The sequence below is a fragment of the Paramisgurnus dabryanus genome, chromosome 21, assembly GCF_030506205.2.
Source record: "Paramisgurnus dabryanus chromosome 21, PD_genome_1.1, whole genome shotgun sequence".
In the NCBI taxonomy this organism is placed as follows: Eukaryota; Metazoa; Chordata; class Actinopteri; order Cypriniformes; family Cobitidae; genus Paramisgurnus; species Paramisgurnus dabryanus.
The window spans coordinates 23,346,593-23,372,089 of record NC_133357.1 but is presented as its reverse complement, the minus strand read 5'-3'; the positions used below and the strand labels follow the sequence as shown (position 1 = coordinate 23,372,089).

The 25,497-nt window shown below is 38.0% G+C and overlaps 1 protein-coding gene and 1 long non-coding RNA gene across 4 annotated transcripts in view; one reads left to right on the top strand and one right to left on the bottom strand.

Moving 5' to 3' along the window:
* The window catches only part of zbtb46 (zinc finger and BTB domain containing 46), a 100,579-nt gene that overhangs the window by 67,454 nt on the left and 7,628 nt on the right, over positions 1-25,497 (top strand). For 2 of the 3 annotated variants that reach the window (XM_065286309.2, XM_065286311.2), the window contains exons 3-6: positions 8,945-9,214; positions 17,128-17,330; positions 21,496-21,538; positions 21,668-23,169. In XM_065286309.2, the coding sequence (XP_065142381.1) occupies positions 8,945-9,214; positions 17,128-17,330; positions 21,496-21,538; positions 21,668-22,266 (1,115 nt within the window). In that variant the 3' untranslated portion in view covers positions 22,267-23,169. Of the gene's footprint in view, positions 1-8,944; positions 9,215-17,127; positions 17,331-21,495; positions 21,539-21,667; positions 23,170-25,497 lie in introns of those variants that run through there. The other variant, XM_065286312.2, reaches the window with a different exon arrangement.
* LOC135775807 (uncharacterized) lies at positions 979-4,380 on the bottom strand. The gene is made up of 4 exons (XR_010543941.2): positions 4,081-4,380; positions 3,076-3,153; positions 2,139-2,216; positions 979-1,705 (listed from the first exon to the last, which is right to left on the bottom strand). It is a non-coding gene; the product is annotated as an uncharacterized lncRNA (long non-coding RNA).

Here is a 25,497-nt window from a genome sequence, read left to right as displayed (position 1 = left end):
CTTTACTGAATGCTACCTCTGTCTAAGAATGCATTATTTTGCACTTGTATAGTCTTTTTTTATTTTGAAATTTTAAGAGCAATAAAGATATATTGAAATGTTTACATTCAGATATGTAAATCAACATGTATAACTTGCTATTAGTTAATTAATGGGGAGATAATCGAGAATCGAATCGAATCGAAGTCGAATCGGACTGACAAAATGAATCGTTAGATTAATCGATGCATCGAAAAAAGAATCGCTAGATTAATCGTTAAAAAAATAATCGTTTATCCCAGCCCTACTCCAAGTGCAACTATGCAACATGTGTATAATATTTGTAAAAAAATAAATAATAACAATACACTTGAATGTAAGGCAAATATGTTAGTTTTTCAAAGTTGGACATCACTTTTGGCCATTACTTTATGCTGTGTTTCGACATTATTTAAAACACAGATGACAACTTTCTGAACAGAATGAGCACTATCAGTTCTTCTTCACTTCCAGAATAAAAGAACAAAAGCTGTCACTGGGGGCGGTACCCTTTTAAAAAGTACACCTTTGCATTCTGTACCTCATAAGTAAATAGTGGTACCAAATGTATACATATCTGTACCTAAATGGTCCAGAGTACACACTAAAAACTCCTGGGTCAAAAACAACCCATAATGGGTTATTTTTGACCCAACTCCTGGGTTAAAAAGGGACCAACTAATTTCTGGGTTATTTCAACCCAGAAAAATGGGTTATTCTTTTTGACCCAACTTCTGGGTTAAATACCTGACCCAACTTCTGGGTTAAAATAACCCAAAATTGTAGTTAATATAACCCAACTTCTGGGTCAAAAGAACAACCCGAATATCTGGGTGGAAAAACCCAGAAATTAGTAGATCCTTTTTAACCAAAGGTCAAAGATAACCTAAATTGTGTAACTATGCCTTATTTCAGAAAAGAAAAATTCAGACACTTACACACTTCAAGCAGTTTTACATTTTTATTGGATTCAATTAAATTCTATATAAAAATGCACACTTGGACCTATTTATTTTAGGTCACACTGTAATAACATTAGAAAGGAAAAATAGAATAATAAACAACTCTCAAACATTTGACAACATTCAATAATTGGATTGAACTTGAGGCTTTAAGTCTTCAAACATTGGTTGTGTGCAGCTTGAGATCTCCCAGAGGGGAACGGCTGGGATTGCTGAAGGTATTCCACCAGTGCTGGCCGGTTGACCTCTTTATTCGAGGATGCTCGATGCAAAGTTCGTCACAACATGTATGTAGCTTGTCATGTGTGTGGTTTGTAATTTTAAAATATGTGTTCTGCCCATCGAGAGATCCTGTGTGCATCACGTGTCATGTCAAAATAAGTTCCTGCTGCAGACGCGTTTAAAGGGTTTATGATAAAACGGATGCTCGCGTTTGCCAGATACTCGCATAATCTCATGCGTAGTAAGAGTTTACTGTTAAGGAAGTGTCTGGCGTGTATTTTAGAAACATGAGCGTCTCTTTTATCATAAACGGTTTTGACGCGTGTGCAGCAGGCACTTATTTTGACAAAACACGTGATGCACACAGGATCTCTCGACACGCAGGACACATATTTTGGAAAAGGGAACCACACATGTGACAATCTGAACACTTATTTTGAATTAGCGCATCCTCTGATGAGCAGTCACGAGCCGCCACTGTATTCCACCATATTTGTTCCAACCTAAAACAGACAGAGACAGAAAGATATAAAGTGAATATTGTGTAGAACGTAAATTGTAAGCAAGATAATAGACTACCAGTTTGTGTTATAATGCTGATACTAACTGTACAAGGAAGCCAAATGAGCTGTGGTTCTTAATTGGTGTCTTCATTTTGAGTGGGTACAAGAAAATGTGGGTTGAGAACCACTGAGTAATAAAACTTAACATCTTTAACTTAACTTTTTAGTCAGATTGCTACCCTAGATGGCATCGCCCAAAACTGAAATACAACTGCGAGGAACCTTGAAGTTGTTTTTTAAACCAGGATTCACCCTTTAGCTTCCACATGAAATATGTCCCTTGTATAGCCTTCTTTCACATGAACAGTATAGTTATAGAATTAAGAATATTCTCTCTCAGAGTAGTGCTGAGAAACTGGTCCATTGTACTTACAGACATTTGGTGTATGAACGCTGTCAGGGACTCTTCAGTGGAATGCCGGATAGTCTTCTTCTCAACCCTGTAGATGGCCTGTAAATGATGACAGAATTTTCATTTTTGGGTGAACTATCCCTTTAAGCCCTATTAAATAAAAAGTATTTCAATATTTTACTATGTTCTTACCTTAACTTAGACGAAATAATACATCCTTTTTTCTATGCATGCAGTTCATCTTTGTACAGCGCGTTATTAATGCATTTAGTCTAGCCCCATTCATTCCTTAGGATCCAAACAGGGGTGAATTTAGAAGCCACCAAGCACTTCCATGTGTTCCCTATTTAAAGACTGTTACATGAGTAGTTACACCAGTAAATCTAGTGGCACTAAATAATTTTTTAAGCTGATAAAAATGAGAACTATATTGTATGGCGGAAGATCACTTAGTTTGCAGCACTTTGACCTCTGGTGCAGTAACATCATCACTCATCACACTGATTTTAAAAAAGATGAGAGAGTTCACAGGAGTGATGTTACTGCACCAGAGGACAAAGTGCTGCAAACTAAGTGCTCTTCTGCCATACAATATAGTTCTCATTTTTTAATCCGCTTAAAATATCGTCACATCTTATTTTGTGCCACCATACTCGTGTAAATACTCATGTAACAGTCTTTAAATAGGGAAAACATGGAAGTGTTTTGTTGCTTCTAAATTCATTCCTGTTTGGATCCTAAGGAATGAATGGGGCTAGACTAAATGCTAACACATTCACGACATGCTGTACACGATGTACTGCACGCATTAAAAAGACAGGGATGTATTATTTTGTCTAAGTTGATGTAAAAACATAGTAAAATATTGAAAAACGGTGTAGTTTTCCTTTAAAGAAAAATGTTTAAAATGTTTAGGTATAGAGAGATGATATGAGGGCAATAAGAGTAAAAAGCTCACCTCAAAAATGTCTCTGTCAGCTCAAACAGCCGCCACTCAGTTAGCTTATCAGTGACAAAGCTGTCCATTTAAACAGACCTGGAGAAAACATATAGAGGTTAGCAACAATTTGAAGACTTGACCTGCTTCTTTAAATCTCACTACTTCAGCCAGTAGAGCACTGTATAATATTATAAGCATGGTGCAGCTGGTAAACATAACTCAAAGCAACGCAACGGTTGGTTTTGCCGGTTGTTGATGAGTAACAGCTGTGAGTGATCACAACACGCTTAAGCAGCCACATCACAGGATAATAAGTGAACAGTGTCCCAATGTCAAGTGAGCTAAAGTCCTTACCAGTGCCCGAACCTGTGTACATGATAAACTGATTCACGACCTCGGGAGCTAGGGAACGAAGAGACAGGGTACAGTATGTGTGTGTACCGGCGGCGCCATTTTGCGTCTGTCTGCGGCGCCGAGCGCTATGTACATAGTTTTAAATTTACACTTATTTGTCTCAAATTCGTCGTTAATGTATATACAGACTTCACCATGTGCTGTAATGTACATTAAATTTTACATTCATTTACAGAAATGAGCTACTTTCATGAAAATTGGTTGATATTGGATTTTCAGGTGATATCCTAAATTCATTCAGTTTACGGACGCTCTGAGGTAAAGTGTTCAGACTGCAGACTCAGCAACGATTGTATTTAATTATACAGTACAATCATAACATAGTACTGGTATATCTTAATTCCATAATGTCCTTAAACATAACAATATTGCTGGCCATAATCTGAGAAAGTGCGGGATAACGTTACCTCGAGTGGTCTTATATACGGCGCGGCGCTTCTCGTCCGGTGTTTCCCGTCCGGTGTTCCCCCTTAACCCTCTTAACGTCGCACGAAGTCATAGCTGCCCTGTACTTATCGTATTTTTTCCGGTATTATAACAATGAGATAAGCAACGGGGACATGGACACAGAAAGTTTACGTTACATTGACACTTAAAATACTTGCTTACCTTGAATACACAACGAAGAAGCCCAGGCCAAAACGGATCGAGCGCGCCGCGAACTCCGGTGGCAGTTATTTCAATCGACTGTTGTGAGAAAATTCCAGAACAGCGGGGGGCGGGGCGTTAACCCAGAACATGGGTTAACCTTTGAAAAATAACCCAGAAACCCAAACAACCCAGGAATTGGGTCAAAATATTAGCCCTATAACCCAGAAAATGGTTACTCTCTGAAAAAATAACCCATAATTTTAACCCAACACAAATAACCCAGAATATGGGTTGAAGAAATAACCCAGGAGTTTTTAGAGTGTAGGACCTTTTTTAAGGGTACTACCCCAGTGATAACCATCCAAACACAATTCAGACATCTGGGTTAACACAAGGCAAAATTGTATAGATGTCTAACAATAGCCCAACATTAAATGAAAATAAATAAATTAATGAAACTAAACACGTTGTAATTACTGTTTACTTACATGATGGAATATCATACATCTCGTAAGTTATTTAACCAAAAACGACATGTAACCAAAGTTTATATTGGCTAGAAGTGGGTTACTCATAATTATTCTATATCGGGTCTATAGTTAAGTGATGGCTATTGCTTGCTGGGTACACACTAGGGATGTGCATCGATGCATCGCTCTCCCATTAAAAAGACCTGTCTAAAATCGATTCTGAATCGTAAGGCTCCGATTCAGTGTTTCATGCACAGCTTGTGCATGTACTACGGCTCCGTGATCAGTAGGAAGTCCTTATCAATCTAAAATCACTACAAGTTTGACTCATTTATAACGTGCATTTAACAAAAGCAACACTCGTCAAACACAATCATTTAAAATATTCTTTATTATCATGAAAATACCTGAAACAATCTGAAGAACAGCGATATAAATATTCCTTTAGACATTTCCTGGAATAGTGTTTGGTATACTACTTCTTCTGTGGCACAAATGGTGATTCTAAGCGAGAGCGCCCCCTGGCTTTTGGATGTGGCTGCATTTCACCGTAATTCATTCAAATTCATTCATTGAGAAAACGCGCATTTGCCCGATTAATTGTCACAACCCTAGTACACACGCAATGATATGTGTTATGTTTAGGCTTATTGTATGATTATTTGTAAAGCTCAGGTTCAGAGGATCAATTGTATGATGGCTGCAGGCATTACACACTTTGCCTCAGACACAAACACAGACAGGCACTGATACACACCTCTTTGATTTGTGTATAATCCATTGGTTTTAGTAAAATGTTCCCCAGTGGCAACCGAGCTAAACCCTTTCACACGTACACATTTAGTTAGATTTTCATGAACACACATTCAATAAAAAAGAGTTTGTGCTGCCCTGGATCTTTGGATGAGAAACATTTAATAAATCACACATTAAAACAAATCCTGTAAAAATTTTCGATGGTTAAGATGGTTTGCTTGCTCTCTTTTTCTCCACATTCTACCTTTCTATGCATTTATTTAATTTTGAACTGACTTCTGTTTGAAAACTCCAAGATTTTAACTTGTACTTCTGCTTTGAAGGTTAGAAGACTGCTTACATTTTTAATATGCGCCTGAAAATAAAAAATTCAGTTTAATAAAAGTACATAATTATTTGAAATGAAAATGATCCATTATGCTTGTGATTCTATTACTGTGTCTCATAAGCGCAAGCATCTCTAGTCTTGCTTTGATGTGAGACATACAGTATATTGCACACATGCTTGGCAAGCAACAAGTGCATATATGGCTGGTAACTTTATAAGGAACTGCAACATTATGTACATGTTTGAAATTAAATTGTAAGAGACCCTGACCCTACTCTGATGTATGATTTCAATCACTTTTCTATGCATCACAGATTTGTCTTGACTTGCATGTTTTATTTTACATCATTTGACTTTTAGAAGTTTATATGCACCCTAAAAAAATGCTAGGTTATTTTCAAACCAGTGTTGGGTCAAAATTGGATGAACCCAGCCCACTGGGTTGTAATGTAACCTATGCTGGGTTGTTATAATCCATATAAACATTTTCTAGGTTATTTTAACCTAACGGTTGGGTTTGTCCTTTTTTGACCCAACTCTTAGTTAAAAATAACCCAGCATTTTTTTGAGTGTAGATACTATCTAGGTTTTATCCAGAACTCTGTGGTACACATATGTGGCACACATAATATTCAAAATGAAACAATCAAACTAAAATTTATTAATTTGGGTACCATGAAAATGCAAAAAAATTGTAAATTACCACTTTAAAAACCTGAAAAAACCTGCTAGCTAGTTATGAGTTCATTCCCAGAAATCACTTATACTTATAATATGTATGGCTTGAATGCACTTTAAGTTGCTTTGAATAAAATGCATACATCTAAAACCTGAAACATACTGAGATGTTTAGCATGTCTATCACTTTTTGTATGTTCGTGAATATGGGGAAAACTACCATTCTTCAACAAAGACAAGGTAAAAATGGTTTTTCATTCTTTGTCCCCTTTAAGAAATGTGTAGTGAGGCACTTGTCCATTGTGGACCAACACTGCTTTTTAGTTATGTGAAAGGTCTTTTCCACTATAGGATGATTATTGGGTCATGATCTAGTTTACATAAACTCTGCCCTATACACCAAGTGAAAAGGAAGTGTGCTTGGTAGCTTTACATGTTGGTCAGGCAGCCACTTCCTGTTTAATTGGGTTGCTTGAATAAGTTGCAAAGTGGACCAAGCCCTGTGTTTCTATTTATGTTAAAATTTTAGTCTGGCAACAATAACGGAAATTGTCAAAGAGCATCAAGTTGACTAATCATGGTACTAATTGAGACTTGTTCTTATTCATGGGCTTATATGGCTTCATACATCTCACACTCAGTGTCATGTTAATATGTGCTCGCCTTTCTCGAAAGAGCTGAATCCTTGTAGAGGATTGCTACGCTTGGCATTGTAAGGTGTTCGGATGAGTGGAAAAGGAGATGCTTTATAACACTCGTTATGTTTCATACATTCACATACTTTCTCCATTTCTCTGATCTCATAGGGTTGAGAAATACAGTATAAAACCTTAGATCTCAGATGTGTGTGTGTATGAGAGAGTACAATTGTATGTTTTCTGGGTGTCTGCTGTCTTAATGTAAGGTGTAATTAAGTGGTGTGAAGTACGATAGGTTGTAGGCGGTTCCTGCGGTGCCGTGACTACAGCGGTTTGTCATCTGGGCTGTCATTCACGCACACTGATGTTTCCGCAGATCCGACTTTGAAGCGTCGGCTTCACTGACAGTCGTTTTGAAATGTCCTTCTTCTTTGTGCTGTCACTTTAGTCTAAACAAGCTCTGTCTCTCGCCTGGTAAACAATTTTTTTAAAAACATTGTTCTTGCAGTCTGGACTCCTTACATCCAAGCAGCTGTCCTTGTGCTTTTAAAAGAAAAGTTTGCATTTTTGTGTGTTTTGAAAGCCATACTTTTTGTTGCCTTTGTATTGTCTAAGGCAGTGGTTCTCAAACTGGGGGCCACGAGATGGTGTCAGGGGGGCCCCAGTTTTATGACATTTTATATAATACATTAGTTTTTCATAAATTCTGTGTAATTAAACCTAAAAAAAAAATAAGGCTATTAACCAACACCACTACTTTGTATACTTAAATATGTTTTGTATAATTAAAATGTTATGTTTTAGAACAAAATTGTCATAAATTTTCTTTGAGGGGCCGCCAAGGAATGCATCGTACACAAGGGGGAACGCACGCTGAAAAAGTTTGAGAACCACTGGTCTAAGGGAAGTCACGACCATTGTTGGGGGTAACGCATTACAAGTAACGTGCATTACGTAGTAATATTACTATTCTGAAGTAACGTGTAAAGTAACGCATTACTTTATAAATGTACACATTAATATTTGAGTTACTTTTTAAAAAAAGTAATCCAAGTTACTTTTAAGTTTAATTAATTCAATTTAAAAATAAAATGATGTACTGAATTAAACTGAACATACTAACGTAGAATTACGCACTTTGTGTGCCTGATCGGGAACAGTTTGAGTCAGAAACGGAGATGGCAGGACAGAGCTTGACATTTTTGCAATCATAAAAACACCTGCAAGGCCCGAAAGAGATCAAGCCTCAGCCAAGTAAGAAAAAGTAACGCAAAAGTAACTTAAAAGTAACGTAAGCATTATTTACTCAATTAGTTACTTTTTTTGGGAGTAACTTAATATTGTAATGCATTACTTTTAAAAGTAACTTTCCCCAACACTGGTCACGGCAAAAAAATATATTTTTAAATATAATTTTAAATATATTTCAAAATATACAAAAAAATTGCCCAAAAATATATGTGCTTAAATATATTTTGAAATATATATTTTTCACCAATATATTTTTGGCAATTTTTTGTATATTTTGAAATATATTTTAAAGCATTTATACTCATGTTGCATTGGAAAAAATGTGTAGGCCTATGTTACAAACCTGTAAACATAACAGGTTTGAAAAGATTAAAATTAAATATATTTTTCATAGCAAAAATATACTTATACTTTTACATTTTATACATACTTATACATTTATATTATACTTTATAAATTTTATACAAATTTTATTAAATTGTATCCCTAGATTGCGTTTTTCATCATTTACTTACCCTTGTGTCATTCAAAACCTGTATAAAGGAAACATTTTGAGGAAGAAAAATGTTATAGATCTGTTTGTCCATATATTGAAAATGAATGTTGATCGAGGCTGTTAGTCACGAACATTCTGTGTGACTCTTTTTGTGTGTACCAAATTCACACACATGGTGGTCTGAACTTATTTTCAAAACAGTCAAATTTCATCCTTGTGTAGTGTGTGTGGTTAATTCATTAACACTCCTCACTTCCCCTTTAAGGTGCAGAAGTACTGGAGCCTAACATTTCGGAGAGCCGGAGCGAGCGCATGGACCTCCTGGTAAAGCAGGAGGAGGCCGCAGCGGGGGACAGCGGGTTTCTGTCCGGTGAGAGGGACGAGGTCGTGGCACAGGAGAGAGGGGGCTCGGTCGCTAATCTGCGTGCCGCTCTCATGAGCAAAAACAGCTTGTTATCTCTGGGGGCGGAGATGCTTGGAGAGGAGAACCAACTTCTGTTCGACTACTTGCCCAAGGGAGGACACTCTCTCTCCCGTAAGTTACACTGTGGTCTGCTACTTTCGTCTCCATAGAGTTTTATACGAACTCATGTAGAATCCCACTGAGGCGTGTATGTATTCCTGCTAGAATGGTATATGTTGTACTGTAGGTGCTTTCCATGTGTGTTTAAAGATTCTCCTTAGGATTTGAATGTGCTTCTGCTAGAGTTGTATATGCTTTATATGGGTCAGTGACAATGAATCCTGTAGTACTCTCACGTGGATCTTTAGGTTGTACAGTATGTAGGGTATTTATTGAAGCCTGGCTGGTTGGCTGTGTGTTTGGGTGTCCTCAAGCACTATATAGATATGTGTCTTTGTACAGTTTGTGTTTTATGGGTGCTTTCTGAAAGCAGTATTGAAACTTTGCTGTTGACTTTTAAACTGTTGGTTGTCGTTTAAATAGATAGTTTGCTTAAAAATGAAAATTACCCCATGATTTATTCATCCTGAAGCCATCTGGGATACACATGTCCGTTATCTTTCAGATGAGCACATTTGGAGTTATTTAAGTAAACGTCTGTGCTTTTCCAAGCTTTATAATGGGAGAAAACAGGGATCAGGGAACAACTTCGTTGTTGCATTCATCCTTCACAGAAGTAATCCACATGGCTACAATGGGTTAATAAAGGTCTTCTGCTAGTAATCGATGTGATTTTGTAAGAAAAAAATCCATATTTTAAACTTTGTAAACTGTAATAACTAACTTCAGGTAACGACGCCATCTTGGACTCGTTGGCACGCTTCACTGCGCAACGCACCTATTGCAACCAATGCTTACTACACTAAAACTCTGTCCAAGATGACATCGTTACCGGAAGCTAGTTATTATAGTTTAAATATGGATATTTTTCTTACAAAATCACATCAATTACCCCCGGAAGACCTTTACTAACCCCTTGGAGCCGTGTGGATAATTTCTCTGAAAGATGAATGCACTTTTTGGGGGTTTAAAGGGAACATTTTTTTAAGATGTAAAATAAATCTTTGGTGTCCCCAGAGTGCATATGTGAAGTTTTAGCTCAATATGCCATATAGATAATTTATTATAACATGTTAAAATTCTAACTTTGTAGGTGTGAGCAAAAAATATTTGGGTGTGTCCTTTTAAATGCAAATGAGCTGATCTCTGCACTAAATGGCAGTGCTGTGGTTGGATAGTGCAGATTAAGAGGCGGTATTATCCCCTTCTGACATCACAAGGGTAGCCAAATTTCAATTACATATTTTTGCACATGCTTGCAGAGAATGGTTTACCAAAACTAAGTTACTGGGTTGATCTTTTTCGCATTTTATAGGTTGATAGAAGCACTGGAGACAATTATAGCACTTAAACATGAAAAAACTTAGATTTTTATGTTATGTCCACTCTAAAATCAGAAGTTGTTCCCTGATCCCAAGCTTGGAAGAGCAAGGCCATTTACTAAAATAACTCCAAATGTGTTCACCTAAATGATTATGTACACGTGTATATCAAATTGCTTATATTTGGCTGGAGTATCCCTTTAAGTGCATACATGCATATCTTTGCACGTTACAGGTCTTTTGGTGAGGTGTGAGTTGTTATGCCTTTTTTGGTTACCTAAACCCTCTCATAAAACACCTTTCTTGGCGCTAAAATAATAAAAGCTTTGAGATAACCAAACCTAAGGATGTTACCAAATATTAAAGCTTGGCGGCGACCAGATGAAAGTATCGGCCATTAATTGAAACCCATTCATGATTGACTGCCATGTCAGATGTCCCCTTCAGTGTCTATGGTCGATACAGCCCAATCCACACCCATTTTTGACCATTCAATCACTGTGTCAGAGTATTGGATGTGTGTTTATGTGTGTGGTGTGTGCTCTTTACATTATACTCGCTCTCTCTCTCCATGTCCTGGGTTGGTGTCTCTTTGTTTAAGTTTAGTGTTCCTCTGAATAGAAGAAGGAGGACCACTCGAAACGGTTCCTGCTCTTTACACCCCTAGGGCAGACTCGAGAGTGTGTGTTTGCTGAACTACATTAAGTCTTAATGGCCACTCTTGAGAATGAAACACAGTGGCTGTCACTCAAGCCACGGGAGCCTTTGTCTTCCAAACTCCGGATAAAAGACAATATAGAGTAGCATTAATCTGATCATCCTGCTAATCTAGTCCACCGGTAATGCCAGAATGCGAAAGTCAGTTGCATTCACAACTATTTCACTGTGACACATTTTTGACTGAAACCGTATAATCGAACAAAATGTTTAGGACGGGGCTTGATTTTTTTATTTGGTAATTGATTGGACCGGAGACATCATTTGAAAAGTTGTAAAATATTGGTGAACATTGACATTTATTTATTTTTTTGGTTGATTTATGATTACATTTTGTTAAACCTTAACCTTGGTTTAGTACAACCAAAAATTAAAATGAATAAATTGTGTTAACGTGTACTAACCGTCATGTTGATCCAAAGCAAAGCAACATCGCACAATGTCTAAGCACCTCTCTTCTATAAAATAAAATTGAATTGGGACCACTGCTTGTGGAAATAAAATCATAAAACTGTTTTATTTGACTCATCCACTATATTTGACTGATATTGTATACTTCCAGCTTCATTACTATTCACACTTATGCTTATACACGTATTGTTGGCAATGAAGGCAAAATGTTAAATGCTCCCTCATTTGTAAGTCATTTTGGATAAAAGCGTCTCCTGAATGAATAGATGTAAATTGTAAAGACATGATTACTTTGTGAAATTTTGGTATTCACTAAACTTTGGCCTTGATATACGTGGTCCCCATTCACTTGGATATTCAGCAGTTTGGATATTCAGCTATAAATTTTTCCTTTTGTATTCTATTGAAAAAGATTCATCTATTTTTTTTAAAGCCACAAACTTTATTATTTCATCTTAATTATAACATTTTACTGTATATGTCTACTTTAAACCAAAGAAGATGCTCATACTTTTAACAAGAAAAGCCATAAATTGATCTCCCATGCTCTCGTTAATGCGTAACTGATCAACTGATGACCGTTTGGGGAATGGCGCCCCTCTAAAACAAACAGAGCCCGTTCAACCATGCACGCTCTGACGGATCACTAGCCGCCCTCCTCTCCCAAACTTCAAAGAAGATTTGTAAAAGTCTCAGAAAAAAAGTAATTGATTTGATCGAGCCGAGCGGGTCACGGCGGGTCCCCGCGTGTCCTGCAGGCTGCCGTGATTAACCCAGATTCTGCGCTTTTGGCTGATCCTGGGTCAGGTTTACCAGTGCGATTTGCTTTAAGTGTGTGTCTGTCTTTGCGACTGATCTATACACACTGACAGCAGGCTGACAACCTGTCCTCTCTCCTGCCACTGTCAGAGTCTCACGGGACCGTGTGTGCTCGTGTGAGGTTTTATGTGTACTGATACACACATTTGCACTTACTAGGAATCAGTGAGTTGTTCCAAAGAACGATGTACACACTCGGTGTGTAATAAACACAGCGTACAATCTAAACAACATTCAGTACAGTGTGAATATTTCATTGTATTCAGTACTACAAACACAGCCATACACCAATGCAATACAGTATAAATAACAGCACACTGTATATGAAACATGGGCTGAGATGCATATAGGTGAACTATAGATGTTGTTATTTGGCACACAAAGTAAATGCATTCTAAGGATGCTCATAATTGTGCTTCTGTTGGCAATTTGTCAGCAAAAGTGAGTTGATTTTTAAATTATAACATCATTATATTGGACTTGAGCATGTACCTTTCATCGGATGAACATGTTCCTTCATTATCGGATGCAAAAATACATTGTGCACAAGCGCAGGACATTTGTGATCAAGTTTACATCTTATATTTACCTCATATTTACATATCACATAATTCTTGTCACAGAAACATGCAATAGCAAGGGAATGGCAACATGCATTATTAAGGTAATGGGGCAGCGTTCATGTGTACTTTTGTAACATTAGGCTACATAAAACAAAAAAGAGCGATGTGCCTTTTGAAAATTGTGTTTTCATTGCCTATTTCTGAAAACTTCTTAAGAACAACTTTCTCCAACTCAATTTTGACTTTGTACATTTATCCGGAGATAAAGCGTAAACTCGACGAGAGATGCTGTGCGCTGGGTGGCGTTGCCAAGTCCTCTGCTTTTTTCGAGTTTAGATTTGAGTTGCTGTTTAAACTGTCTCCGCAGGGTTTTTTTTAAAGATGAAAGGATTTTGTTCATAAGTTATTGGTTTTTGGCTGAGAATAGTCATTTGGGTGCTTTTGGGCTAGCTTTGAATGTCCATTAGGATGTTTTTATACGCGAAGCTGGCAACCCTGGCTGTGCGCTTGAGCAGAAGTCCGGTTCAAATTATATAGAATGTACATGTAAACAAACATTTTAATCAGATTGCAATGCTTGTAGTAACCTTCAATCGGATTAAATTCAGTTGTATTGATAAAATTTTGAGCATGTAAACCTGATGCCTAGCACTGTTTTTAATTAATAAACATTTTTGATATTTTTTGGAGCTTTGGTGTTGCCGACTTTGCATCATTACTACTACGCTTTTTTTTGTCGAGCACCCTATTTAAATTGATGTTCGTGCTTTAGCCTGCTTTTTAGCATGTAAACTTAGCCATTGTTTTTGCTTGTCCTCTTAACTCTTTTTCCGCCATTGACAAGTTAACTCGTCAATTAAGAGAAAACACTTCCTGTTTGGCGGGTCCTGGAACTTAAGTTCAGGTGCGACTTTTACATCAAAAATTATTTTATTTTTATTGTTTAGTTGAATAACTTGCCTTATCAGATTAAATGTCTGTTCTTCGGCTTGGATTTTGTGAAATAATTTACTTAATAAACGCGACGTATAGTGCAGTGCGACTTATATATGTGTTTTCTTCTTCAAAATGCATTTTTGACCGACGCGACTCATACTCCGGGGAGACTTGTAGTCCAGAAAATACGGTATTTAAAGAAGAACATTTTCTGGAAGGCATAAACTTTTGTGAAAATCATAAAAATGCTGGCGCTGGCTGGCAACTTAAAAAAAAATTAAAGCACTTTAAAAATGGCTGGGTTGTTTTTGACCCATAATGGGTAAATATTGGACAGAACACACCGCTGGGTAAAAATTGACGCAATGCTGGGTTGTTTTAATCCAACTGCTGGGTTATAATACCTCATGATTACATAACATCAACCCTGTATTGGGTAATTTTTGACCCAGCATGGGGTAATTTTTAACCCAGCAAGTGTTCTGTCCAATATTTACCCATCATGGGTCAAAAATAATCCAGCCATTTTTAGATGAGGGATAGTTAACCCAAAAATTAAAATTCTGTCATTAATTCACTCACATGTTGTTTTAAACCACATTTCTTTGCTCTGCTGAACACAAATGTCAGCAAATCAAGATATTTAAGCCATGTTTGGAACCAAGCCGTTTCTGAGCACCATTGACTTCCATAGTATTCCTTTTTTTCTACTGTTTTCTGCCTCATAGAAATATGTCCTCCTTTGTGTTGAGCAGAGCAAAGAAATGTATACAGGTCTGTAACAGCTTGAGGGTAAGTAAATGATGACAGAATTAAATTTTCATTTATGGGTGAACTATACCTTTAAGATGCTCCTGAAAAGAATTGCATTTACCACTAAAGCTAAGGCCACACCAAAAGATTTTTTAAATAAAAAATGTGAGAGCCTACAAACATGATGAAAAAATCTATAGCTTGCGTGTGCATTTGTCCTCGAGGTTTCCCACACAACAGGATTTTCTGATCGTAAATATTTGAATATATCGGAATATTGACGATTTGCTTTCGGAGTGTGTTTTCTATGCCGATACAGACACTCTTCACAAACTGCGCACCACAGGAAAATCTGATAAGATAATCGATTCAACCACAAGATGATCGGGACTTTACCTAGGATTGTCGTAAGGGGGGAATCTACCCAAATTCAGCCCGATTATCTTTTGGTGTTTATCAGGATTTAAGCAGCTGCGTTGGTTTATTTATAGTTGAAATTTAGTTTGGTTACGTTTTTTTATATATATGAGAGAATTGCTTGCTATATGTAGATTGAAAGATTGTGCTTAAGAAATAGTTCACCAAAATAAATAAATTCTTTCATCATTTATTCAACCTCATGTTGTTCAAAACATGTTTAACTTCTGTATAGCACAAAAAAAAGATATTCTGAGAAATGACTTGTTAATTGGTGTAGAGTTTGCAACAAGGTGAGCCATTATTGAGTCTCAGTCCAAAGGCAGCAAATGGATATTTTCACCAGCGAAGAACAATAAGTGGATAGATGTGAGTGAGTGTGTGTGCGTTGGATGGGAGTGGATGGTGCTGGAGAGAAGAATTCCAGGAATCTATCCGTGGTTGTACTTTTTGCAGAATAGAGCATCTGTTCACTTAGCTCCTAACCAGCAACTCTGATTTCCCAACAACATTATTCCGCAAAAACTTTCTTCTGACCCCCCAAAAAAGTGAAAAAGAGGAACAACACTGCCTTACAAACAGGGTCCTGAAAGTAGCTCATTCTTGCATACAAGGCATCTTGCATGTAGGTCTAGCATAAAATGTAAAGGGGTCATCTGACTTTGCTAAAAAGAGCATTAGTTTGTGTATTTGGTGTAATACAATGTGTTAATGTGGTTAAGGGTTAAAAACGCATTATTTTCCACATAACGTGCATTATTGTTGCTCCTCTATGCCGCAGCTTTCATGTTGATTTTTACAAATAAATGTAATCGTTCTGAAAAGCGTGGTGTGCTCCGATTGGCCAGCTATCCAGTGGCCGAATACCTCAAGCAGGCCACTTACCATATTTGGAATATCGACTCCCAAAGCACAGCGTCTCCACGACATGACGTCCGCGGCAACGATATTATGGTGATAATTAAAGTTACGCCTTCTTTCTTTGTGCATACATGTGGGCGGGGTTATGCAAATCTTCCCACACAGTGACGTAGATATGTGGGTGGATGAGCCTTCACTTTTACAAGGAATATCTCTTGGTCTGAAACGTTAATTTTTGCAAATTTACAGATTTTGTATATGCACAAACAGCTTTTAAAACTAGCATCATATGACCCCTTTAACACACTAACATGAAATGACGTTGACGTTGACAAAACCATGAATCGACTCAGTCTGTGGAATCTCTATGGATGCTGGTATTCAGCTAGTTTTGCTGCTCTCCCAGTCTGAAAAAGCTGTGTGACACAAATCCCTCTGATGTACACCAGCTTTTTTATAGGAAGATGTAATCATCGCAACATTTCAAATAAAAATGTCACATTTGTCCAATGGAAGTTATATTGCTATTGGTTGAAATATTTTATCTACACCTCTTCTGTCTTTTATTGTCTGCTGTGCAATATGATTAATATCACTTCTTGTAGTTTAACCCGGCAGCACATGGTGATATCAACAAGGTTATGGGTTAGAATACCAGGGAACACATGTGATATGATGTACTGCTTGAATGGACTGTAAGACACTTTGGATAAAGGCATCTGTCAAGTGACTGAACGTAAATGTAATATATTGCGTATATATATTCTTTTGGATCCTTCTCATGGATTCTGGCATGTAGCCTGGTGTGGTTTAAATGAAGATAACATCGTGTGAAAGCCAATTTCTTTATCTCTAACACACACACGCACGCACACACACAGCCATCCCTTGTATGTTCATGTAGGTGGATGAAGAGGAGCTTGAATAGAGCGAGTGAGAGAATCCAAGCCCTTTCCCCACTCCCTAGGTCACCTCGTCTCTTCACTCCTCTTCCTCTCTTTATAAATACAGTGGCTGTGTGTGCCCCCTCTTCCTCCTCCTCCTCCTCCTCTCTCTTTGCTGCTGTTTGGAAGATGGCCGCTGGTCTGAGAGTAGGTGGGTGAGCTTAGTTTCCTGTGCTCCTCAGGGCCACGTTGCTCCAATGGCAGGAGTTCCCAACATCCAGGGGCCCTGTTTGGTAGCAAACATGGGGCATCTACATCTACTCTTCCTCCTCTTCCACTGCCACCACCCATGCCATGGCCCACAGGGGCCCTCGGTCTGCTGCATTCTAGGAGCCCCCCTGACAAGGTCAATGCGGACCCGGCCCTAAAGTCATCGCTTATTGAGGTAAGTCCAACAAATAGGCCACTTATATTAACCGTCTTTATAAATGTTGTCTCTTCAAATCTGAGCAATATTGTGACCCTGTCTGTGAAATCCATAAAGTGTCATAATATAATTATAAGATTGTAAGCATTAAAGTTTGCTTTATTTTCAAGCGTTGGCCTTATTCAATATTAGTCAATATTAAGATTCTCACATATTGGGTCACATATTCATGTAGCTTTTTTAGTTACTTCTGCTTTGTTACTTTGTGCATGATCTCTTTTTTTCTCTTTGTTTCATATTTCTGTCCTTGCTTCTTTTCCACGGAAGGGATACGAAATCCGTGCACATAGAAAACCTGCAGAATTTAAGCTCATTGGACGATGCATTTAGCCATCAGCCGAAGTACTTCCACACATTTGACCATATTTAAATGCATTTTTCCAAAGACTTGATTCAGGTCCACAAGTTCAGTACTTTGTAGCGATGCAATGAATATAAAGAAGTGCCCCGCCGCTGCAAATTTCCCGATAAGGGGATGCAGGTGGAGTTAAAAATCAATAGTGATGGTGGACAATGCATAGGGGCAGGGTGGGTTTTGTTTTCTTAAGTGAGAGCAGGAAATTGCATTCGCCCCATGTGTGCTGAGGTGGCATTTGGTTTCGCAGGACCTCCCCCCCAAGAAGTTGTACCATCTCTGCGGACAAGCCATCTGTTTGCTCAAACCATAATGTGTCACTTTTACACAAGGGGAGGGTGGAAAGAGAACGAAAATTGGGAAATCGTGTAGGGGGTGAGCCAGACCTACTGTATACATGCATCTAAAGAGCACCACATACAAGACGCTTTAAAGACCCCACCAATAAAACACACACACAAAGATCTTCCATGGACAAAGGGAAATTTGCTCATTTTCCAGCTCCCCCGTTTTGGAATCCATTCAGCTGATCTCTGGGTCTGGTGGTACCGCTTTTAGCATAGCTTAGCACAATCCATTGAATCTGATTAGACCGTTAGCATCACACTCAAAAATAACCAAAGAGTTTCGATATTTTTCATATTTAAAACTTTCCTATTTAAAACTGCCTGAAAATAGTGTTGTAACTAAAGAAGAGTCAAGTTTAAAATAGGAAAAATTATTTGGTTAATTTTTAGCGCGATGCTAATGGTCTAATCAGATTCAATGGATTATGCTAAGCTATGCTAAAAGTGGTACCACCAGACCCGGAGATCAGCTGAATGGACTCCAAAACGGTAAAAAACAAATGTTTAACTTGAGGGGAGCTGAAAATTTTGCATATTTTCAAAAAAGTGGAGCGTCCCTTTAAGATTTACCTGTTGGATATCCTACTGGAAAACTACAGTGAATGAATAAAAGTACCAATTAATATTTTTGTTTGAAAAAAAAGCTGCTAAAATAATTTTCAGACTTCGTATTTTGTCTTCTTGTCCAATGAAAATATGTTAACATCCTAAAAATAAGACACTTTTTACTTTACAAAAAAACTTTATGTATCTATGGACAAATTTTTAGAGAAAAAAAATATATATATATATGTGAAAGGCTTCCCAGACAGGGCTTATCTTAGTCCGAGACTATATATCAATGTTTGATCTACCTCAACTTAAAAACACCTTATTCTGACATATCTTAACATGTATCAGTGCTATTTTGTCTTGTCTCAAGATGCACACCTGCAGTGGCGGCTCGTGGTTGCTCATCCGAGGGGCGCTTATTCAAAATAAGTGTTCGGAGTGTCGTGTGTGTTGCTTGCGTTTTCAAAATATGTGTTTGTTGCGTCATGTGAACCATGTGCATCATGTGTTTTGTCAAAATAAGTGCCTGCTGCACACACGTCAAAACCGTTTATGATAAAAGAGATGCTCACGTTCACAAAATAAACGCAAGACACTCCCTTAAAAGTAAACTCTGATTATGCATGAGATAATGTGAGTATCTGGCAAACGCAAGTGTCTTTTTTTATCATAAACCCTTTAGACACGTCTGCAGCAGGCACTTATTTTGACAAGACACATGATGCACATAGGATCACTCGATGCGCAGAACACATATTTTGAAATTCTGAACCACAGACATGTTGTGACGAACTTTGCATTGAGCGCCCTCGAAAAAGAAGTCACCGCACACTGCACACATATATAGTTTTTTGTAAGATTTTTTGTAAAAACGTCTTAAATGTCCTAACTAAGGTCTAGTCCTGGATTAATCTAAACCCTGTCCGGGAAACCACCCCATTATGTTTTAAATAGGGATGCACCGATACAAAATTTCCTTGCAGTTACCAATATTCGATTACTTAGAATGACATTTGCCATTTCCGATATAGTTTTGTTTTTAACTTCTAGGTTCAAAGTATAATGTCGTGAAATCACAGAAGTGAGGAGCGTTCAAATTTAATGGAAACTGAATTTGTAAGCATTCACAGGTTTTTTTACAGCACATGATTTTTTGAATATGGCATTGGCATGGTATGATTGGAGGACAAGCACATGACATCAAATACCTTGTTCACACTGTCAGTCCATGTCCAATTTTGGTGCATATCCGATTTTACAGACTTACTGTCCACATTGTGTATCACAACTGTTTAGATCCGATCTGTGCGTCCTGTAGCGTTCTGCCATGTTCTGGATTATCTGCACTGTTTCTATGGCAATGACGTCTCAATGTCTGATGTTGTAGAAACTATATTTCCCAATACATGGACTAGCATTTCGTCAGAAACGGACTGTTCCAAAGTTCGCGCTGGGGTTGTGTTTAAGTGACGTGACAGCATAACGTAACCAAAAAGCTACACAAATGCGATCAGGGCAGTCAGACTGAAATGGATTTCCGGAAATGCGATTTAAAACGGATTTCAAACCACACTGTAAAAACATTCCGTAGAAATTGCAGCTGGGTTGCCGGTAACTTACCGTAGATTTAAATTTATGTTTTTTACTGACAACATTTTGTTCAAAGTTAAATGAACATTAAACATTTACAAGTCTTTGTCTTTACAGAGTAAAACTAAAAAAACAGCATCAAGCAAAACATTCTGGGAAACAAAATCTGAAGCAAAAAACAGAAAAAGTTTGATGATGATTTCTGGTTCCCAGAATGCTTTGCATGAGGCTGTTATTGTTTAGTTTTATTCTGTAAAGATAAAGACTTGTTAATATTTAAAATTTATTTAACTTTGAACAAACTCTTGCCAGTAAATAACATAAATTTAAATCTACGGTAAATTACCGGCAACCAAGCTGCAATAACATTGTAATTTCTACTGATTTTTTTACCGTGCACCTCTGGTTGTAATTGTATAAAAAAACGGATTTTATGCGGTTTCTGGCCTTTCATATGTTCTAAATGTGATTGGATTCCACTCGGATATGCACCAAAATGGGATTTGGACTGACAAGGTGTGAACAAGGTAAAAATGCCACGAGAGCAAATCGAGAGTCGACTGCTCTGTATGCTTTCGAATCGCTTTCACCGTATTTTAATGTCATGCACATGTTGGTTGGGCAGCACCGTATGCAGACGGTCCCACCTGTCACAATGTTTTTTTAGAATTACTTATCATTACTTAATACATAATTTTTTATAGTATAACATTTGGTAATAGTTTTAATCGACATTTAGGAAATACCGCTTAAGTTTTACGCAAATATTTAGCGGAAACGCAGCTATCGTTACCCAATTCAAAATAATCACACAGCATGAGTTTGGATGTGTTATTCTGCCCCCTTTCATTGCCAGGATATAATCTGCCCTGATCATCATTTTTTTTTTTTTTTTTTTTTTTGAGCAATTGGCCGTTGTCTGATAGTGGGAAAAATTGCTTTAATTTTTCAAAACCGAATATAGGCCGATACATCAGTGCGTCCCTAGTTTTAAGCATAAAGCTCACATAATTTTGATAACTATGTGTTTGTCAATAATGTGTTAATAATTTTGCTAAAGTTTAATGCTAAGAAAGCATCTGCACATCTGTTTTTTTGTTGCTTCATCTGTTACACACCCAATTGTTTCTTTGCTTTCGTCTCTCTTCAAAGGGTTCTGGCTTTCTCTTCCTTATCCAGTTTTTGTATTTGTGTGCATGCCTCAGGAGCTCACGCCTCTATACAAATCTGCGACCAAAAGTACACAAATGTTGATTTGCATGTGTGTGTATCCCTACAGGAGCAAATGGAGGAGGAAGGTAGCGGTCCGTCTAACAGTGCAGGTATGCGTGACATTGTGGCCCCGGCCCCTCATCCTGGACCTGCCACATGACTGCCTGTTATTTTTCACATACATAAGCCGATCTCCCGTCGTTAGTTCTCACCTCTCGCTCTCTCTCTCCATCTCTCAGGACTGGACCGTGTCCAGGATCGTGTAGAGGAAGATCAGATGGTGGAGGAGAAGCATGGAGCGTGTGTGACGGAGGTACGGGGCGGAGGGCCGGGCTGGCGGCGGGAGCTGGCTTGCTCTCTGTGTAAGCAACTGTTTAGCAGCCTGCTTCAGCTGAGAGAGCATGAGTACAGCCACACACTCTCGCTCATGGCCCTGTCCCTGGACTGCCTCAACCACCACCGCCCCCTGGCGGACGCGCCTACGCTCGACCCTCCGCCAGCTCGCTACCATTGCTCCCAGTGTCCAGCCAGTTTCACGCTCAAGTCTAACGCAGACCGCCACGAGAAGACGATTCATCTGAAGAGGAAGCTAATGCAGTGCGTCTACTGCCTCAAGCACTTTCGTGACCGCACGGATCTGAACCGGCACCTGTCCTCCGTGCACTCCAGCGAGCGGGTGTACACGTGCCCCGCTTGCGCCCGAACCTTTAGCACGCAAAAAAATCTGGCCACCCATGCCAAAGTATGCTGTCGGTCTGGAATCTCCTCTTCTGAACAGCTTTGGCATTTGCACGCCATACAGAGAGACACCGGTGACCATATACGCATTGATGATTGATTATCATTTGCACAAGATGCCAGCCAACTGCCAAAACCAGCAATTTGACCTGATCATAACTAGTGTGAGAATGTATGCTAGGTCATCTCAGTGACTATATTTTTAACATTATGTTTATATCAGCAGGTTTTTATATGATTACTGTAAAGAGCCTCTTGTATGGCAGCATACGGCTGCTGGCACAAATGCTATGCAACACAAATACAATGTTTCTCATGCGCTGGAGTATATTTAAGGTCTCAGTGTATTATTTTCGGGTGGCTTTGCACCCTTCGGTTTCCTTACCAGCAAACTCTTAATCATGGTTAGCTTGCAACATTGACTATGGAGCAAAAGCTATTTAATAACTCCTCAAGTGGTAAATTTGGCAACGTTGACTCTGTGCACAATGCTGCCCTCTGCAGGAGAGTTTAATGGTTGACCGTAAGGAAATGATGGTGGTGGATGAGGACGATTAGGGGATGTCTTAAATCTTTCAACCTGCTATGTCCTCTCTGTGTGTGTATGTGTACCGAATTATGCAAGTAATTATCTCTGCTCAGCTTTTAGCTTAATTCACAGAGATACACAAGATGTTGAAGAAATCGATGCAAATCATTTAAGGTTGTGACTGACCCTTGTATGACCAGCTACCTGTGAGACTCGACATGGGAGTTTATAACAGGGAGGTTGTGCAGAGGTTTTGTTGAAGTCATGATCTTGTTTCAGTAAGTTGTTGATCAGATTTTATCTTATTGTGAAAGTTAGTTTAGTGGTCAGACCACAAACATCTAGCAGGAGTTCTGGGAAATCTATAAAGCTGAATATTTGGAATAACACCTTAGGGTCACAGCTAAAATTCATTGAAAGAATGAAAACCCAAATTAAAGGAAAACACCACTGTTTTAAAATATTTTACTGTGTTTTTACCTCAACTTAGACAAATTAATACATACCTATCTTTATTCAATTCGTGCACTTAATTTTTGTAAAGTGCTTTGTGAATGTGTTAGCATTTAGCATAGCCCCATTCATTCCTTAGGATCCAAACAGGGGTGAATTTAGAAGAAACCAAACAGTTCCATGTTTTCCCTATTTAAAGAGTAGTTACATGAGTAAGTATGGTGGCACAAAATAAAACTTAAGTTTGCAGCACATCAACCTCGGGCGCAGTAATTGAAGTGCCGAGGTTGAAGTGCTGCAAACTAAGTGCTCTTCTGCCATACAACATAATTCCCATTTTTAGCCGCTTAAAAATCGCCACATTTTATTTTGTGCCACCCTATTTACTTGTGTAACTACTCATGTAACAGTCTTTAAATAGGGAAAACATGGAAGTGTTTGGTGGGTTCTAAATTCACCCCTGTTTGGATCTTAAGGAATGAATGGGGCTATGCTAAATGCTAACACATTCACAAAGCGCTGTACAAAGATTAAGTGCATGCATTGAATAAAGATAGGTATGTATTAATTCGTCTAAGTTGATGTAAGAACATAGTAAAATATTGAAAAACGGTGGTGTTGTCCTTTAAGTCATTTTCTTTCCTATGTTAAGAACATTCTGTGAAATATAAGCTTGATATCTTTCATATTGACTGAGTAAGGTCAAGCCAAAGATTCAAATCAATGTGAAATCAAACATTATTAGAATATGAGACTATGGATTTCACAGATAGGGTCACAAATAATGAAACATTGGAAACATGCATTCAGAAGCCCCATTAACATCCATAATAGGAAAAAAGGAATACTATAGAAGTCAATGGGGCTTCTGATAGGTTTAGTAACAAAAATTTCTCAAAATAGTCAGAAAATGATGATCTATCCCTTTAAACTCATGTAGTTTCAAAAATTTTACTAGTACTTGTGTCAGTTGTGTATTCATATAGTTATTGCATTGATGAAACACACCAAGACCACTTCAAAGTCTTATAGCCAAATCTCAAACTGACTTTTTCATTTCACCTTTTCCAGGATGAATAAAGTGAGAGTTAGTCTGTAAAGGTCTGCTGTCCTCGGCATACCTCATCTGTGCGTCATATGCTTAGCTGTATTTTTTATTGATAAAAGTTTGCAGTTCTGTGCCAAGTCTGCAGGATGAACAAACATCTCAATAGGTTTTTGATAAGCATTATTGTTGTTCAGTGTGGTGCTATGTTAAATGCGAGGTGCATTGTGAATACAATCACAGTTCGGGACCTTTCTGAAAGAATGACGGAAAAATTTGTAACTTGCACTTGTTCACACACACACACACATAGCTCTGAAACAGACATTTTCAAGGTCTTAGCACTTTCTCAGGAAAAAATTTAAAAGACTTATTCACTTTAATATTTTTTTCTGAAGAGGTTTGAACTGCCGATGAGAAATCTCAGTTTTGAATTGCACTATTTTTGTTACTAAAATGAAGAACCATTTCAATGCACAGATTCCTGTATGTGATATATTTTGAAATATTATTGTGAACATGGTTGAGTGCAAATTTAAAGCCAATAAATTTTGCTGTGAAACATGCAACATGTCAATACTGACTGGTTATTCACAAGTTTCTGTGAATTACTTCTTTTCTTTTTTTTATGAGCAATAATAAACATTCTGTCATTTATTTAGCTTTTAAACGTTTGGTGACATGCTGACTAGAAGGTATATAAGATATTTTAAAAGTGCTGGTTGTGAAATACCAAACCAGGTAACCAGATTCTGCATTTAAATGAGACATGTGGGTGTTGAAGTCACAGCTATTTTAGCGCATGCTTATCATGTCTATCATGTGTAAGGATTACAGTAACCTGGGTTTAGGTTTGCACTGTACCTAAATGGTCTCCAACCACTTTTAAAAGATTGAGATTACAGGCTTATAGTGTGAATGACACAAAATCACATCAACTCTGCTTTGTTGTCGCTTTGTATGAAACATCTGAGAAAATGCATCTGAGAACATGTGATGTGGAATTGCAAGTTTGGGTTGATATTTTGTGCAGTAATTGTTCAGCAAACAATAGCAAGCTGTGTTAGTCTGTGTTATTTTATCATCTTTCTTTGTTAAGTGGTAAAATCTGTGGTTCTGTGCTGCGGTTGCTAAGGAAACTGTCTTTTGGGGTTGGTTTGGGTAGCTAAGGGCAGGTGAGGTAGTGTGAGTTCCCTCTTGAATGTCTGTCAATGCTAGAAAAGCATACTGGCCATATTTTCAGTGAAGGGAAGACATCATTGATGTGAAAGTGGCAGTCATGTTGAACTTGACTGTTTAGGGTT